At 39.9% G+C, this 19,976-nt stretch overlaps 1 protein-coding gene across 1 annotated transcript in view; it reads right to left on the reverse strand.

Moving 5' to 3' along the window:
- LOC111151996 (maltase-glucoamylase) overlaps window positions 1-19,215 on the reverse strand; it is a 72,765-nt gene extending 53,550 nt beyond the window's left edge. The window contains exons 1-12 of the mRNA XM_022510248.1: window positions 19,089-19,215; window positions 17,312-17,427; window positions 9,782-9,902; window positions 8,611-8,720; window positions 7,910-8,061; window positions 7,183-7,354; window positions 5,369-5,468; window positions 3,343-3,455; window positions 2,696-2,821; window positions 1,320-1,451; window positions 1,049-1,165; window positions 706-819 (exon numbers count right to left, since the gene is read on the reverse strand). Of these exons, the coding sequence (XP_022365956.1) occupies window positions 706-819; window positions 1,049-1,165; window positions 1,320-1,451; window positions 2,696-2,821; window positions 3,343-3,455; window positions 5,369-5,468; window positions 7,183-7,354; window positions 7,910-8,061; window positions 8,611-8,720; window positions 9,782-9,902; window positions 17,312-17,427; window positions 19,089-19,215 (1,500 nt within the window). The remainder of the gene's footprint in view (window positions 1-705; window positions 820-1,048; window positions 1,166-1,319; window positions 1,452-2,695; window positions 2,822-3,342; window positions 3,456-5,368; window positions 5,469-7,182; window positions 7,355-7,909; window positions 8,062-8,610; window positions 8,721-9,781; window positions 9,903-17,311; window positions 17,428-19,088) is intronic.
- Between the last annotated feature and the right edge of the window lie 761 nt (window positions 19,216-19,976).

Here is a 19,976-nt window from a genome sequence, read left to right on the forward strand (position 1 = left end):
CATACACACACACACACAAATACATACCTAGAGAAAGTGAGGGGGCAAGCCCATGCCAACAACCGGGCATGTGAGGGTTCTGGGAAGATGCGTACCAAAGTGTTGATGGTAGATGTTTTTGGTTAACATTTTAGAGGGTTTTTGCTTTCATCTTTTTAGCTCTCTGTATTGTTCAAATTTTCTATACTTCTCTTAAAGATAGAAAAAAGTTCAACTCTAGAGCTCCCTAAATTTAGCTGAATATCTGTTGCTTTGAATTTATTTTCATTTGATATCATATGTGACATTTGTCCTTACCACCCCCACAGTTTTGTCATGCACCCGGGGACTTTGGTTCTGATCAATTTGTTCACTGCGTCCAAAGGAAAGAGCCCTGTGCTGGTGATTGAACAAGCCAATATAAGTTTGTGACAATATAAGGCATATATGGCTGATTTTTATGTCATTCAGCTCATTCATTTTTTAAAGAAAAGCTGGATTCAGAAAAAAAAATTTTCTGAGTTTACTTCCAGGCCTAATGATCTGATTTAGATTCTAAGCTACATGTTTCAGTAAGATTATTTGAATAGTAAGATAGGGAATATCAGAATGACTGCCCTATGTGCTTTTTTCTCCTCCTCTTCTTGCCATGTTCCTTGACTCGATGATATAGAAACACACAGTCTGGACATTAGTCACCAAATATTGAGAGAATTAAGGACTCACAATCCAGATTCCATCAAACTCTACTTGGTTGTGGAAAAGCTCAAATTCTTTTGCCCACCAAACAGCACAGTCAGGGTTGGTATAATCAGGAAACACAGTTTTTCCAGGCCAGACCTGCAGGAGAAAAAGAAAAACACTGATCAGAGTCAATTAAATGAATATAGAGCTAGATGGCTGTTAGGGGTCTGGGGATGAAGGGACAGGGAGGCAAGTGTATCCCCAGCATATATAAGACATCTCAAAGTGTCAAGACAATTAAACACATGCAAACACATACACATGCGCACACACGCACACTCTGCCACAGCCCCATCACCAGTCCCCAGGTCCCCCATTTAGTTACCTCCCCAATGAGTGGAGTCACCCCATCTGAAGCATTCACCCATATCTTCATGCTGGAACCCCTATCATACGGGCCATAGGGATTGCTGGGGGAAGAGCTGTTGGAGATGGCTGGATCCTAAGAAAAGCAAAAACACAATGAAGAACCCAGCTTCAAGCTCGAGGCACAGAAAGGAGACTGGGAATTGGGGGGTGAAGGAGAGGGAGGTTGCTGTAAAGATAAGAAAGAGCCGGCACCTGATGATCCAGGGGGAAAGGAGGATGGCCCGTACCACAATGATGACCAGCTTCTGATTATTATTGTGTAACTCCTTAACAAACTCAGGGAAGCCTTTAAAATTGACTGGGTCATAAGTGAAGTCCTTTCTCTCGTCCATGTAATCAATATCGGCATGCTGGACATCCTGAAAGTATACACAAACTCCACAGTTCAGCTCGCAGGAAATTCCCTGTTCAAACGACTCAGTCAAATCATCACTGTTATTATCCACCATACACCCTGACTGCATGCTGGGCTCAAAGCCAGGTTCTTGATCAGTCCCTAGCATCTAAGTGCTTGTTGTCCAATAGTAATTTCAAAAACAGAGGACCCCTTGTGTCCCCAAGGCCTGACCCTCACCCCTGGAACCAGGTTAACTGCATCACCCGGCCTTGTCACCCAGCCCCCTCTGTCACTCAAAACCAACCTAACAAACAAACCATAACAATCACAGCAAATCACTAAGGCTATCAAAAACAGGTGGTGTAACCAGGTGACAGGTAATAAGGAGGGCACGTGATGTGATGAGCAGTGGGCTTATATGCAACTAATGAATCGCTGAACACAACATCAAAAACTGCTGATGCACTATATGCTAACTGAACATAATTTTTAAAAAATATGTATCCATACCTAAATCCTACCCCATCCACAAATGGAAGGGGAGAAGACACAGTCTGTCCTACATTTCTCTCATTTTACTGCCTCATGTTTTGTTTTGTTGCTTCTCTTCTAACTCAAGTTTTCTTTGGCATTTATTTTTTCCTAATTCTACCTGTATGAAAATAGTGGCACCTATAATGAAACTGACCCTTGCTCTAGGACCTATGTGTCTGCCTCCAAGGGAAAGGGGTGGGGAAAAGAAGAGGATTATTCCAGAGACAACTGGGCTTTTTCCTCTGCACCTATTGAAAAGCCTCACGCTCCATGACAGAAGAGACATGTTCAAATTTAGCCATTTAAAATATTAAAATATTCTATTATTAAATGTACATACTATATGGTTTTGCTCACTTAAACTAGGGAAAGAAATGCTTTGAGAACTCAAGTAAAAACACATTATATAAATGTAGTCAATACAATAGCATAAGAAAATTTTACTAATAAAATGTTCTAAGAAAAACAGACACAAACAGACTGTCTTCCTAACCCCAAAATTGTGGTCTAAGTATCATTTCCTATTAAAAAAACAAGCAAACAAACAAAAAATAACTAGTTCCTTAAAGGAATGGCCAGTGCAGCAAAAAAGTCTAGCATTCTGAATATATAAAAATCTTTTTTATTATATATTCTTAAAAAATAACTCAGGCAGAGAAATTATAAGCAGTTGTTCTTATTCCCCAAGGGAATTCCTTTATTTCCGGAGTTAACTTTTAAAGCCTTACTCACATAAGGGAGCCCTGCCGCACGGTTTCTCTCCATGACTTCCTTCAAGCTCTCCAGTGTTCCATAATCATAACGACTGAGATGGAATCCAAGTGCCCAGTATGAGGGAAGGACTGGCCGTCCGATGAGCTGAAAGAAGTATGTGAAATGAAAGTTAGCAAATACTTGATTTTTTTAAAGATTGTATTTATTTATTTGACAGACAGAGATCACAAGTAGGCAGAGAGGCAGGCAGAGAGAAAGGGGAAGCAGGCTCCCTGCTGAGCAGAGAGCCTGATGTGGGGCTCGATCCCAGGATCCCAGGACCCTGCCTTCAGCTCATGACCTGAGCTGAACGCAGAGGCTTTAATCCACTGAGCCACCCAGGCACCTTGCAAATATCAATTTTTAACAAAATGTTGTAAGCACTGGTTTGGGGGCACATGATCTACTCTAATTTCCAACACACCATTTCATGAATGTAGGAATGTTAGTCTATTTTCCTAGCCCCTTTATAAATCATTGAGAGTAGGAGCGATTGGAGTAGCAGATTTATAATAGCTGCTTACAACAGCAGATTTTTGTGCCTCACACCTGCATATTAAATTTACTTCTCTTTGTGCTACTTGGGATTTATTTCCTCAGTTGTAGTCATAGTATCGTAAGTTTACCTCTAGATACTCTTGAACAACTTGCTCTGGAGTGTTTCCCAAAAACACATAGAAGTCGAGAATGCCCCCGATGGTGCGGTAAGTGACAGCTGGGGCAGGCTGGAGGGCAACCTCTTGCAAGATTTAGAAGTAGAAAAAAAATAAAAATTAGAATTTACTCTAGAGTAATGAATGCAGAGTTTTAGAATGGAGGATCGCCAATCATCTGAATATTAAGAAAGTGAATCTAACACCTCAAATTTTGTATACAAAGAGAGACATTCTGATGGTCATGGCACATGAAAGGCAAAGCATTTGGTCCATGACTGATTTTAGTCACTGGTGACTTGAGCGTCTTCATTCCCATGTCAGGACTCAGGCTTTCATGAAAAATAGTTTCACAAAGGGGTCCAGACTAAGCCACTGTAGCACAGAAGTTATTTTAAGCAGAAGACATTTGAGCTTCTGAAATTCCTTATCAACAAAAAGCAGGACTTCCCAAAAGAACTCAGTTGTCATAAATTCCCACCCCCACAGCAACTATAATCTTCTCTGAGACAATACATTGGCACCATCACCAAACAGACATTGTCACAAGAATATCCTACCCCCCCAACTGTTCTCCAAAGGGCTCATTTATCTTTCCAAAAAGTCATGTGTTTTCCCATGACTTTTTTTCCCTTATCTCACTCTCATTTGCATAGCTGGAATATAAGCCCCAAATTCTAACCACCCCTCTGAGAAGTTATTCTTCACTGAGCACTCTCCTGTGTACCCATGCTGCACATGGAAATAACCTGTCTTTTCTCCTGCTAACCTATCACTTGTCAGTTGACTCACAGGCCCCCAAATACTGGATTGGCAAAGGCAGAGGAAAACTGTTTCTTCTTGACCTTCACAACTACAGAACTTGTTGCTCCCACCTCACAACCCATCATCATTGCAGGAATGTAACCCAATTGGACAAACTGAGTCACCAGCCTCAGTGAATCTCACTCAAGCAAAGCCAAGCTTAAAAAAAAAAAAAGGTCAGAGATTATATTATAAACTGAAAATCCCCCTAAGACCCCAATCACAATTCTCAGAGGTGAAGTTTCCCCATTGCCTTGGTTTGCATTTAAGAATAAAAAGCTTCAAGATCTACTGAAATGTATTCTTTGGTCATAAGAACAACTCACACAGAGTATCTATGAACAAGGGTTCATGAATGCACTTGGATGCCACAGCAATATTTACTTTCCAATACTATAATCATCTTACTATAGACCTGAAACAGTTTGTGAACTATCCATGGGCCATGCTTTGAGCACCTCTGATCTAGTCCATTGATTCTCAGTTGAGAAGAAGTAGGGATCAATATCCCATCAACCCTGGGAGATTCTAATACATCTCCTCTTCTCCGGTGGTGATTGACTGACTGCCACTGAGATCCATTGTTACTGATGCAAGCAGAAAAAAAAAGTAGAGAATCACTGATTCGATCTAAACCTTCAAAGATGGGGAAGCTACCTACTTTCTGGAATCCTCTGATGTTACACTGTTTGGTCTTAAACAAATTGATCTTGTAGGGCATTACCCTTGCCACTCCACTTTGCCTTGCTACCACTGTATTGTCTGAATGAAATACTCATTGCTCGGTTTAGCTGAATCTGAGCTATGATTCAGAAAAATCATAAGTTAGGAGAGAAAGCCTATATATAGTTACCATATAACAACAGGTAATGAACTAGGGATGGAAGAATCAAAGAATATGCGAGTGTCTGAGCTATGGCTCAGCCATTCCTAAAGGGCTCCATTCCATTTCTCATAGTGCTGAAAATTGCTCTTATGCATTTTTTTTATTTTAAAGATTTTATTTATTTATTTGACAGACAGAGATCACAAGTAGGCAGAGAGGCAGGCAGAGAGAAAGGGAAGCATGCTCCCTGCTGAGCAGAGAGCCCGACACGGGATCATGACCTGAGCCGAAGGCAGAGGCTTTAACCCACTGAGCCACCCAGGCGCCCCGCTCTTATGCATTTTTATGAATATTCCTTTAGTCTTTTACCCATGGCATTGCTGTTCATCAGAAACACTCCAAAAGACAATCCACTAGCATCTTCAAGACACAGGAAGAATGTCTGTGTACCATATAAGTTAGTTCCATCCTGCAGAAAGAAAATAAAAAATAGAAAACTTACCATCTAATAATTTAAACCCCAAATGACTAGAAATTACTTAAGAAATCAGTGTTAATTGTGTGAGTAACTGACAGTGAACTCATGGTCAAAGAAGACACAGATAAATTTTTAATATATCAAGTCTCGATTTGGTTGATGTCAACCAAGTGAATTACTATTCTCTTATTGAATTGAGTCAATTATGACCATTTATCTAGTAGAAATGTGAGAGCTTAGGATACCTGTCAAAATGTAGGAGAACAAGAATTTTGAAACCATAGTTCAAAAAATCTCTTCTCTCAAAGAGGATTAACCTAATTCCATCTGCAAAAGCTCCATCAAGCCTTAATATGAATCAGACATCTTTCTAATGTGCCACTAGAGGGAGCTCTACTCAAGATATCTTGGTCTAGTCTCGCTAACGTCTAGACTCTAGAACGGGAGCTGAACTTCTAAGACTTTAGAACAGTAGTTCTCAACCTGGGGCTGCAGCCCAGTCCAATTAAAACAGAATTCCTAGGGGTAGGAGCAGGCATTGATATTTTGTTAAATTTCTCCAGGTGATTCCAATGAGCAGTCATGTTTGAAATCACTACTCCAGAACAGCATTTCTCAAAATTTGGTGTGCACAGAAATTATATATGAATCTTAGTTAAATGTGGATTCGAATTCTAATACATTTCTCCCATAGTGATGCCCATTTGAGTAGCAAAGATCTCGGGCTCCTTATTAAATGATTCCCAGGAAAGCTGCTCTGACTCAACTTTTCTGTCTTTCTGATAGGCATATGGTAGAGTAAGGAGCATGGGCTTTACATTACTCAGGCCAGGGATTAAATCCTATCTCTGCTACTCCAAACTTATTTTTAAACATTGGGCTATTTCTGAGCCTCAGTTTCTCGCCTGTTGAATGGAATCAATTATACTTAATTTTTAGGGTTCTTTTAATAAATACAGACCATACATTAAAAGGATCACTTAATACATTATTCCAATGATTTCCTTTATTCGGAAACTGATTCTTCTTAATCAGGCAAGTGGCTGAACAAGATCTGTAGGTAATATTGCTGAGCCTACAAAGTAACTCTGATTTGGATTTTCACAGTCAAAGCAAAATAAAAATGAAAACAAAAACAAAATCAAACAAAACAACAACAAAAAAACTCTATGTCTTCTATTCTTTCACTGCCCCAAACCCTATTCATACGGGAATGAGCAAGACAGTATTTTTGTTGATATTTTATCCTATTTTGCTGACAAACCTGGTATAAACTGGTGATCTATAAAGCCCAACCTAAAATATATGGAGATAATAACCGACCTATTGTGCAGCGTCAATATTACTAACATCTTCTCCACAACTAGTTAGTTCAAAAGGAAAATAAAATGAAGAGTGGTGGCATTTATTGAGCCCTTTCTATGTAGCAGACACTCTTCTAGATACTCTATGTGGATAAAGTCTTCTAATTCCCATCACAGTCCTACAAGGGAAGTATATTCCCCCTGTTTTATAGATGAGAAACTGGAGACACATAGAGGTAACTCACCCAGAATCACAGAACTGGTGAGTGTCAGTGTTAGAATTCAAACCTAAATAGCCTCACCCTAGAATCTCACTCTTAACTATTATTCTGTACTACTTGGAGTCGTCTTCGGAAATGAGGCTGACCTGTAGTGCAGGGGGGCCCATCCTAAAAGCTTACCCCATTGGGGGTTGTGTCCCTGGCAAACATGGCCCAGGTCTTCCAATTCATATCATGCCGGTACTGTTGGTGCACCTGTTCTCCCAGACCATACACGTTAGCACTGGGCAGTCGCATGGAGAGCTGCAGGAACTGATCGGCAAATAGGAGGGGTCCAATGCCTGAGTCCAACCTAGACGCCGATGCAAAATGCAGGGACAGGTGGGCAAGTAGAGTGGAGAGGACACACCTTTAGAAAAGTGTCCCTTACATCTTAATGACTCCTATCCCCTGTTTAACTGGCTCCATTTGCCCTCCCATGGACACTAAGAGATCAGGAATTCTTTTTCCCTTAGAAGCCCTATGACACTGCCAAAATATTACTCTTATGTTATAATAGATGTTCCATAAATAGTTACTGGTGGATACATGGATGGAGGAATGGAAAAATAAAGAGGAAAAAAATGATGACACAGTAATAAAAATGAAGGGGAAAAAAATGGCCCAGCTCAGTGCCTGGCCTCTAATAGATGCTTAGTAATAACTATAACAACAACAGAAGAAGAAGCAGCAGGAGGAGGAAAGAGGAAGGTGGAAGAAAGTACACACTCGAAGAGTCTCATCACCGAAAGTGGGCTCACAACCTTCAGGAACATTGTTGCAATGCATGCACCCTTCCTCGGGCTTGCAGACCTCCCTTCCCCATGTCCTTCCTACTCGGATCCCCAGACAGGTTTTCAAAACTTACAAAACACGGTTATTACTTCTTCTGATCACTTTGATGCTAAATGGCTGTTGGGAGACCATAACTTCATAGGTCAAGGGAGAAGCAGCATTTCCTTTGAAAGGTTGCACATGTTCATGAGGTACTTCATACCTGTCCTTGCTCTGGTCAGTTAGCTGCCCGGGACATGAAGGGAAAGAAAGCCAAAATGAAAACTCCTCAGTATTTTCAAAATAGAAACCTCCCTACCAACAGCAGTGTTTCCCAGTGACTATGCTCATGGTACTGAACTCAGGCACTGACCCAAATGGCATGATGTCTGAGGTAGATTTATCCATTATATTACCAAATTCAAATGTTTAACACCTGGGCAGAAGTTAGTCTTTTGGTAGAAATAGACATTGTAAGTCTACAGAGATGGACTAGCTCTAGAATTTTCACAGCTGTGATCATTCTTTTTCTTTTCCCTCCTGACTATATTTCACATGGTATTAGGGACAAATAAATGAAAGCCAGATTTCACTAGTTGACTCTAAATCTACATTCAGGAAGTTACCACACTGAAGGAAGGCTACAGACGACTTCAACATATAGTACTAAGAAAAATAACGTCAGTAGAGAAAATGCTTCCATTAGCAATACTGTCGGTCTTGTAGTAACTGCGGCCATCAGGTAGAGAACAAGTACTTTTCCAAAAGATTCTTAAAGAATAAACAAACCACAACCTTAAAGTGGAAACGATTGGACGTCTGGTATTCTGCTGTGAGAAGGACATTGTTGACATCATTTCCAAATAGGGATGGAGAAAGCAACCTTTTCAACTGGGCTGTGAATCCTAGTATATAGAGGGAAAAAGGTTTACATAGCTGGCTATGTAAATTCACAAGAAGTAGCCATATTTAAGTCAAAGGGGCTGTGAAAAGCCTTTATTTCTCAAAAGAAGGGAGGAGAGATGTCTCCCATCAAACACTGCCGTGGACCAGTGTGTGAAGCTAGGCACAGTCACTACCTTACCCATGCTTCTCGCTTACAAAATCAGCTTGAAACTTCCCCCCCAAAGGCCTAATTCTCATTCCAACAGTCCATCAGCCATTCTGTGTTAATCACATACCCTTTACACTCTTAGCCTTTGATATATATAGATATATAGATAGAACGAGAGAGAGAGATCTATATGGATATAGAGACAGAGGTATCTGAATATATCTCTATCTCTATCTCTACATCATTCCTTCTCAGTTATTTTCATGTTACATTGCAGGTGATCATATATGCTGATGCCATCTTCCAGGTTCCATGATAAGCCAGGTGAGAACTGAGACTGTATTAGAAAAGGCCACGGGCCAAGACCCTTGGAGGGGCAGCATGCCTCTTCCTTTATGCTAAGAGCTTCCCCAAAGTAGTCACCCTCTGTTATCTCTCAGAAGGTTTATTATTATCCTCTGTATTTTGGGGTGGGAGAAACAGGAGGAGACATTTGGTTCATGAACACTGATATTAACTAGCTAACTTTCATAAAATATTGATGAAATTGGAATTGTTTCCATATCATCAAAATCACATCGTATTAGAGTTATGAGTAGTTTCAGATGTTACTGAGTCCAAATCCATCTCTTTAAAAGTTTGAAACTTGGGGATCAAAGATATCACAATGATTGTACAAGGTTACTAAGGGACATAAAGTAGAGCCAGGAATAGACCATGTATCCTAACTGCCAAGATTGGATTTTTTTTTCCCTTGATGCCAAAATAGATCCCAGCCCTTGCTTAAGAGCAGTGCCTACCTTCTGTCACAGGCGGTAGTGTGGCTGTGCAGGGTGATACTCTGCAAGCTGCTAAGGCTTTCCTCTGTAGCAAATAGAGGGTGTGGAGCTCCCATCTCATTGTCTGGCTTACCTGCATTTGTTTTTACAAGGTCACTCTCCATTTGATAACCATGATTTCTAGAATAGTAGCACCAGGGCACACTTATGGTCCCCTGAGGTCTCCAGCAGCACCCACGCTGATCACATGTGGCCTGGAATAAGAGATTAGTCAAATAATTTCATGCATTTGTAGAACATTATCATTTACAAATGTATTTTGAGCTTATGGTATCATTAACCTCATTTTATAATGATATTTAGAGAAATTGTGCTGTATACCAGTCAATCCACAGCTTGTACTCAAAATTAATTTTTCTGCCAATGCCCTACCCTGTTATTATTATTTTGAAATAATATAGGGACCACAGTGCAGTCCCACATCTGCCATCACAATAAAACTGGTAACTTTGTTTAAATATCTTAAACTACAATATAGTTATATCACCAGAATCTTAAAATTACAAAAGCAGCTTCACTTATATTGGTTTGGTTTAAAAAAAAAAAAGATTTTGCTTTATTCAGAAGCTTTGAAATCAAATCATTTTTGACTTTTAAATATGTCTATTATGTGTGTGTTACATATATGTGATAGATATATACATACATACATATGTAGTCTCTCAACTTCTCCCAAAGCAAAAAGTAATTGTTCCTTGAAACTCAAAGAGATTCTAATTTTTAGTTATGCTGAGTGAAATAAGTCAAGCAGAGAGTCAATTATCATATGGTTTCACTTATTTGTGGAGCATAACAAATAGCATGGAGGACAAGGGGAGATGGAGAGGAGAAGGGAGTTGGGGGAAATTGGAAGGGGAGGTGAACCATGAGAGACTATGGACTCTGAAAAACAATCTGAGGGTTTTGAAGGGGCGGGGCGTGGGAGGTGGGGGGAACCAGGTGGTGGGTATTAGAGAGGGCACGGATTGCATGGAGCACTGGGTGTGGTGCAAAAACAATGAATACTCTTATGTTGAAAATAAAAAATAAATAAATAAAATTTTTAAAAAAGAGAAAAAAAAAAGAAACGTGTCCACTTTATGCCACAATTAACAACAGAATCGAGTGGAGACTAAAATGAATACAATCCCTCTCTCACGTCAACTAATTTATTTGGGAGGAGCATCAGGATAACTACAAAAAAGTACAAAGAAACCTCTTCCTCTTGAATGTGGACTAGACCTAGTGACTTGTAATGAACAGAATAAAGCAAAAATAATGGGACGTTGCTTCTAAGATAGATTACAGAAAGATTATGTCTCCTGTCTGGCTTGCTCTCTTTCCCTTGCTCTTCTGGAGCACATGGCAAGGGACTAAGGGAGGTATCCAGCCAATGGCCTTCTAGGAACAGAGACTCTCATCCAACAATCCTGGAGGATCTCAATCCTGCCAACAATCCCATAAATGAGCCTGAAAGTGATCACACCCAGTCCCAGAAGACACTTCAACCTCAGTTTTCTAAAAGACTGAGCCAAAAGTATCCAGCTATGTCAAAGTCAGATTTGTGACCATAATAAAAAAATTATGTTCGTTGTGTTAAGCCATGAAGTTTTGGCATAATCTGTCACAAAGCAATAAATAACTACTACATCCTGCTATATATTTTACAGATGAAGCACCTGAGACAGGCAGAAGTTCACAGAGGTGCAGTGACCTGCCAAAGCTTGCTCAGTTAGCTACTGGGAAGGCAAGCACCAAAACTTAGTTCTCTTGCTATCTACTGTCTTTTTCCTATACTCTGGGTTGAGTTTCTGTTTAAGCACATTTTCAGGAGGACATGGCCATGCTTTGCAAATGATAAGACAAAGAAATGGTTTAAGTTTATGAACAATTGGATCTAATCACATGCTTATTTTTACATGAATAATTTAAGGGTGGAAAAACCATGCCCATCTGTGGATGATATGGCTGTGGGATCTGGCTGCACCATGAATTCCCATCAGCAGGGTTTTGTGGTTTTTTTCCTTTTAAACCCACTCAGTTGAAACCTCAGTACATCAGGCAAAGAGAAAGGTGTTAAAAAGGGTGTTAAACAGAATGGTTTCTGCACACTGCCCAGAGTTTAATAATTTCTTCATTGGAATGGAAGGGGCAAAGATCAAAGAGTGTTCAAAGAAGCCAGAAAAGTGAATGTTCTCTGTTGGCTAACTTGGAAATGCCAGTTCTTGCAGTGGCCCTAAGCAGTCACGAGGAGTGGAAAGAGAAGCTTGGTGCACATAAACAGGAGAGTAAAAAGGATGTGAAACCTAGGAAAATCGTCGTAAAGAAAAGCTGTACAAAATGATGATGTGAATAGGACTGAAGGCACATATAGAGAAGAATTAGAGCCAAGATACAAATGTCCTTTTAAGTTCATCTGAGAATTTAAATTTAAGAGGAATTGCTGAAGTAATATAGTCCATGTAACTTCCAATACAGTATTAAAAACTCCAGGGGAAAAAATCCTCAAAGCAAAAGAAAATTTAAAAAAATAATAAGGAAAGAAGACATAGTTATGGGCATAGGGTGGGGGACAGGCAGGGAGCAGCACATAGCAACACAAAACAAATGGAAAACACAAAATAAGACCTTGGGGGGAAATGTATCATGTCAATTATCACATGTCATCGGCCAGTACTTTCGTGGTCACTAAAATCGTAGGAAACAGAGAGCTGTAGTACAGCTCCTGGCTCATGCTTGGTAGGCATTTAATAGACAGACTGCTTCATTTCACTGACAAAGATTTGATAGTCTGCAAGGAAACAAGACTTTATGATCAAGTCACAGAGTTTTTCAGAAGCAAAGCCGGGACTAGAACCTGTACTGGGGCTCCCCTAACACCCTACTGCCCAAGGGCTACACTCTCAGTTCAAGGCATAGAGCATAAACTTAAGTCTGTACACAGGACCTGACAGCTCACTGCTCTTCCTAGCACCACATAATGGCTCTTAACTAATGCTGTGTAAATACAGAGTAATTTTGAAGGTGGGGACTCTTAACGATCTCCGTAAAATGCAGTTTGCTGGCTGATATTCATAAAACTTGAGCCATTAAACACTTATTGATAATAAAATGGAATTTGCAGAATATAAAACAAGCCAATAAATAAACAATAAATAGATAATTACTGAGTATGCCTGCTATAAAATATGACACAACTTCTGAAAAAGAAAGACGGTAACTTGTCAAACATCATCATAAAGATTATCATTAGTACTATTGTTAACCATAGGACTTACTGTAAACTGTTCTCAGCTTACCCATTCTACAAGATAGTTAGGATATGCCAGTATTTTAAGCATGTAAACCTGCTCTTCTTTGTTTATACAATACGTTCTTTTTTTTATGTTCAGCTAGCCAACATACAATACATTCTATCCTGACAATCAATGAGCTTAAAATTACTGTCTACCAGCTCTTTCCTTAGCTAGGTGTCTGGAATTGACTACATCTTTCTGCTCCCAACCATCAACAGGATCTTTCAACTCTGGGATTATGGGTAAAAGGTGCTGGGATTGTGGGCAGAAGGCCTCACAAGGAAGTGGAAAGTGATATGGTCTTTCAGATTGGACAGGTTTTGGGTAAGGACAGGTTTTGGGTAAGTCTTTCAGATTGGACAGGTTTTGGGTAAGTATGTCTCTAAAATCTGCATGGGAGAATGACCTATGTGCAGCTTGAGAGGCACAAAGGTTAAACAGGGTCTAAGATGACACACTGAGTATTTGAACTCAACACAATAAACAGTAATGAAGGCTATAAGTACTCCAGCTGGGGAGCAATATAAAGAAAGTAGGATAATCAAGAGGGCAGTTTCAATCCTGTGTGTAATGGCACAGGTAGGGGAGAGATGGAATTCAGAAGAGGTGCTAGGAGTCTGTGGGAATAAGCCCACGTGTGAGGTGGGGAAGGGCCAGCATGACCAGGTATGAAGGGAAATTAAGTGCTTATTCTGGGAAACATTGTCAAGGAAAGTGTTTAAAATACATGAAATATTGTTCAAAGGGCTTGAAGGGAAGAGCCAGGCGAGAATTCTGCTGTTCCTGCTACCGAGACAAGAAGCATAACAGGAGTACAAACAGAATCTGATGGTCGAGGAGGGAAAGCAGATTTGATGAGGAATGATGAGTTCAGGCGAGGTGTTCATGGGACGCCCAAGGGAGATGCCCTGAAACAGCCGCCAACCCAAAACTAAAGATCAGGCTAGAAATTTGATAACTGAGTCACCCTTTTTTTTTCCTGCCCTGAGATTCATAGAAGAGACTCTCGGAGCTCATTCTCTCCCAAGATGTCTCCAAGAGTATACCACATGGTTTGACAAATTCATAGGATTCCCTCCCATTATTGGGAGTTAAAAACAGTGGGATCTACAACAAAGAATTATTTGAAGGGGAATTTATACTGTTAGTTCTTTATAAGTAATCATGGAGGAGAGAGAGAGAGGAGTGATAAAATGGTACAGTAATGGCCTCAACACTGGAACATTCCACTAGCCTGGTATCATATTCATAATTTCTTCCCACTTCTCTACTCCACACAGCCATGTACTTCCCTTTAACATGCACATTATATAAATACATTATCATCCATAGACTCGGCCTCTCAACAATAGTCTGGGGGAGCATATAGCAGCCAGGATACTTGAAACATGCACCATAATGCCCAAGACGTAACTTCTATGAAAAAACAGGCCACTGAAAGTACTCCCAGAGCATTTCTCTCTGGCTGAGCTAAAGAGGAGCAGGTCAATGAATGAATGCCAAGGTCATAGTTTAATGCAGTTGGTACAACATACAAAAAAAGGCAAAGTTCATTTATTGAACTATAATCTTGATACCACAGAATTTATGAAAGGTCTTACAATAAAACCCCAAAGAAACACTGCTGAGCCAATAATGACATCTGAAGTTCAACAATCAATATCAAGATGAGGTGTTGTAGGAGAGTGAACTTAGGATGCATTAGCCTTCTAGCTGTGCTTCTAAGCAACAAGGTTCCTAGCACACTGCGACAGGGGCTAGTGAACGGGTGTGGATCAACTTTCTGCAAACCTAGTGTGCCAAACATCCTGCTTACATGAAGCGTATCTAGACCACAGCTTCCCTTTCCTATCAACAAAACAGAACATTAATGGTTCTCTCTCATCCAGCTCTAATTTACCTTGCAATCTCAGGCATTATCTTCTGTTTGGCACCCACCCCATATCTTGGCCATATGGGACCATTTGATATGTCATGTGTGTGCCCCACAATTTCCTCATCCATTCTATTTTGAATTCACTTTCCATTCCTCCCATCTGTGTCAAAATCCTCCTTATGTTTAATTCCATACTGTCACCTTCCCCTTGATAATACTGTCTTCTTCTCTGTGGTCTCCAACATATTTCTTTTATATCTTATGACTTTTTATTTCATATTCCAGTTATTTATTTACTTGGTTTATCTCCTCTACAAGAATTTACGAGAAAAAAACTATTTAGTTTAATTGAACCTATCACCTCAAATGCTGAACTTTGACATTTGGCCCCATACTGAAGTATTCTGCTTTTTTTTTTTCCTCCCTGATATCTTCTTTTTCTTTTAGTCCTGTTTTGATGTTCTCTTTTCTTTGTTTCTCAGTACATGATTCCATTCAGCCTTAAATCGTTGCTCCTAGCTGCTGCATATCACATCAAAAACCAGCTTCCTCTACGTGACTTCCAAGGTCTTCTACTATTTAAATCCACCTTTTCTTTTCAATCTTGTTTCTTCCTACTCCCAGTAGGCAACTTGAACTCTGTTCACTACTCTAAGAGGTCAAGTTCATTTCAGTCAGGGTAAGATGCCAAATAAAGGGAACTGAACACTACAACCACCTTGGTAAAGGTATGTTGGTCTAACTGGGATTATTTCTTACCTTAGTGGACTTGCTGTGCAGGCTGATGCCCTTGGTGCCAGAACAGTTAGTCATGGCACTGAGTTTCCTGTCCAGGAGATTTCCTGATCCTTAACTACCCATCTCTATCCAGAGATTGGATCTCTCTTGCCTTCCTGATTAGTTTTATCCCATCACTCTGCTGCAGTCTTGGACCTCTTCTCTATGTCAAGCTACTTATCTGGCTCTGGTTCCCTTCTCTGCCTTAACTTCCCACTTCCCCCAACCCTAGTCCATCATATCTTAGAGCTGATTTCATCTGTTCTCTCTTGGTTGCATTGGTTCTCGTTGACTCGGCATCTACGCCCAGTCAGTCAACATCAAAGGTTCAAGTTGTAACAATTCCCACTTTCCACAGTTCCCCTCTCTATGACTTGGACTGAATTATGTCCTCAGACAAGACACGTTGAAGTCTTAATCTTTATACCTCAGATTTTGATCTTATTTGGAAGTAGGACGGTTGCAGAGGTAATTAGTTAAGATGAGGTCATACTGAAATAGGGTAAGCCTTTAATCCAATATGCCAAGTATCCTTATTCAAATGGGAAATTTGAACACAGACACACACACACAGGGAGAAGCCATGTGAAGACACAGACAGAAACTGGAGTGATGCATCTATAAGCCAAGGAATGTGAAGGACTGACTGCTACCACCAGAGACTAGGAGAGAAGCAAGAACAGCTTCTACCTAAGAGTGCTCAAAAGGAATCAACCTTGCCAACATCTTGATTTGGGACTTGTAGCCTCCAGAAGTGTAAGAGGGAAAAAAAAAACAGAAAAGAAAAATAAAACGTCTTTTGGTATTAGGACCTTCAGACAAACCAAAACAGCAGTTCTCAAGAACACCACAGACATTCCAGCCAGCTTATGACAGGACGGCTACAGAGATAAATGTGAGCATGCCACGTGCCTGGGTAGCTCCTGCAGCAAGCATCATATCTGTGTCTGATATAAATCTGCCATTTCATACCAGTGGACTTCACTCAGAAGGCTGCCTTTTGTTTTCATTCATTCTCAGCGTGAAAGGTGACTGATACACTGTGTGGGTCATGAACTTCACAATTATAATACTCAGCAGAACTTCAGTTGGTGATCAAGAAATATTGCTGTAAATACCCAGATGCCTGCACTATCTTTAGTCTGGGATTTATTATCTTCTTCCTTACAGAATATGGCTCTTAAAACTTTGTCCTTATTTTAAATAATGTTTTATGTACGTGTATTACTTTTCACTGTAGATCCTAGACAGCCTTTGGGAATCATGAAAGGAGAGAGACAGAGAAAAGGCAAGAAACAGAGGCAGTAACAGTCAGAGAGAATGAGTAACCAAGCAGTGTTGCCAGATAAAAGACAAATCCATTTTTAATAGAAGTCAGTCCCAAATCTTGCATGCAACATTCTTATACTAAAAAAAGTACTCATGATTTATCAGAAATTCATATTTAATTTAATCTGTCAACCCAAGGGAATTCTCTCACTCTTTCTCTCCCAAAGCTGCACTGTCTCACAAGGGTGGATACAGGATTCATTTGCACAAGCCACCAATAGTTGCAATGCAAACAGTTCTCTGGGACTTACAAACAGGAAACAAAGAAACAGAACAGAAATTAACAATAACAAAAACTATTCAATAGCATAAACTCTTAAATGGAAACAAGATCTGTAATTCAAACCTTTGTTGGAACTGGCTGGTCAGGGATGCAATTTATCCGTTCCACTTCATTTACCACTGGGCACACAGCAGATTCGGGGGTGGTACTTGCATCTGGCATAACTGTTGTCCCAGGATCTGGGATAATCCCAGAAACAAACATAAAATGACCATCAGATCTAATATCACAAGCATTTAACATGATTGTCATAATTCTCAACACCTCCAAGTATATGAACTCCACCACTGATCTGTCTTCACCCTGATGCCCTTGAAAAGTACACGTTCACTTTAGAAAGCCTCATTTTGTTCTTGCTGACTGTATTTACTTCTGTGTATACTACATCATCTCCTTCTACCACCAATGCTCTCCCCTTTGAGATGGTTCATATAAGAGCAAGGAGTGTGGCTCCACCATTAAATCAAAAGGTCACCAAGGTAAGAACCAAATCTACCTTCTTCTCTAGTCCAGGGGGCAGGCAAACTACAGCCCCTGGGCCAAATCAGGTCACAGTCTGATTGCTGGGACACAGACACATCCACTTTTTAATGTATTATCTACAGCTGCTTTTGTACTACAGTGACAAAATTAGTTAGTTATGACAGAGACCATATGGTCCGCCAAATGTATTAAGTACCTGTTTTTTTACAGAAAAGTTTGCAGACTGCCCTGGTCCTTTACTTCCACCCCCAGTAACTGGTTCACAATATGTCTGTGCACAGAACATGCACAGTGTATGTTTTCGTGGATGTTACCACCCTAATCATCATAACCTCTGTTCCAGTTGTTCCATTACCAGGCATTCCCTCAACAAGGAACACTTCTGAGTGATGACGTTCTCATGTAATATAAAGTCTCATATGGCAAAAATGTAAAGGAAGGCCACCAATGTAAAAATTGGCAGTTAGGATCTGCCCAACTGCCTTGATTCGATTTTAAAATCAGTCACATTAAAGACACATCTATTGCATTCTAAAATAAGGAAGTGAGATTTCTTTAAGTCACTCTGCAAGGACATGAAGACAGAATAATGGGGCTTTTAATTAGTTTTCATTTCTATTCCAGTTCAAAAGTGATAGATTAAGAGAGCTCCATATTTGTGCCACTTTCTGAACAAGAGTTTTAGTTCCATGTCCAAAGTCATGGAATTTTAAGAGTTAAACAATCTTTGAGATTATTTGATGTAACTCCCCACAAAAGGAGAAATTGTCAGGGCTGGGACAGAGGGACTGGGAGAAGAGAAGTATTCTAGCCACAGACTTACCCCTTCATCACCTGATTCATAGAAACTGTTCCTAAATATAGCAGAGAAGAAACCAGGGATAACTTGGCACAATCCAGCCCCTCTCTCAGAGTAAGACAGTTCAATAAATGTTTAATTAAATAACTCTGATGGTTGTTAACTTTTTAAAAAACAGAACTTTGGCCTTAAATACTTTGATTATATACTTATTCAATTGCCTTACATATAAGGGGTTATTGGTTAATAAATGTCAATAATATTATTAATGAAATGAGAATTATTCAAAGCAATTCAGCAACTTTATTTCAAGGGTCAGCTGTGAAATCCTGCACTGTGCTAACTGGGAAATAAAAGTATCGGCTTAGGCCTACAGTGAATGCCTAGTGAGCTATCACAGTTCCAGTCAAGGGCTCACCGACACACATATAACTTCCCCCTCCCTCCCCACACACGCTCACAACAATGGACAGGAGAGAATCAAGTGTCTGCCATTTATGAGGTTTCTGCTCTGGTAAGAGCAACACATGGGGAGGGAAAGCTAGAGTTCCTTGTTACCTTTTGATTCCGAAGACTCTTTAGCTGAAAGCACAAACAGAGGAATAGTGATGATAAATACCATAAGCAGAAGAACACTGAGCATAATCTCCAAAGTCGTGAAATCTTTCAACTTCTTTCTTGCCATCTGAAAAAAAAAATTATATTTAAGTTTTATTTCATTCATAGCTAATAATTTCCTAATGGACAAGCTCAAATGTCACATAAGTAAAATGAATAACTACAAGTCCTTCATGTACATACTCATCAGCAAGATTAAAAAATTATCAACTCATGATCAATCTCATTTTTTCTTTATTCTATTTACTTCTCTCCCTAACCTTGAAGCAAATCTCATATATCTTTTCATCTGGAAATATCTAAGTACTGGGGAGTCTGTCTGGCTCAGTTGGTAGAACATGTGACTCTTGATCTTGGGGTTGTGAGTTTGAGCCCCACAATGTAGATATAGAGATTCCTTTATTGTTTTTATTTAAATTCAATTAGCCAACATATTATTAGTTTCAGATGTAGTGTTCAATAATTTATCAGTTGCATATAACAGCCAGTGTCCCATGCATATAACACCCGGTACTCATCACATCATGTGCCCTCTTTAATGCCCATCACCCAGTTGCCCCAACCCCCACCCATCTCCCCTCCAGCAACCCTGTTTGTTTCCTATAGTTAGGAGTCTCTCACAGTTTTTCTCCCACTCTGATGACTTCCCATTCCATTTTCCGCCCCTTCCCCTATCATCTTCTGAACTGCTTCTTATTTTCCACCTTATTTTCCACATATGAAACCATATGATAATCATCTTTCTCTGATTGACTTTTTTCGCTCAGCATAATCCCCTCCAGTTCCATCCATGTCGATGTAAATGGTAGGTATGCAACCTTTCTGATG

This window comes from Enhydra lutris, unplaced genomic scaffold (genome assembly GCF_002288905.1).
Source record: "Enhydra lutris kenyoni isolate GAN:26980312 unplaced genomic scaffold, ASM228890v2 scaffoldscaffold27, whole genome shotgun sequence".
Taxonomy (NCBI): Eukaryota; Metazoa; Chordata; class Mammalia; order Carnivora; family Mustelidae; genus Enhydra; species Enhydra lutris.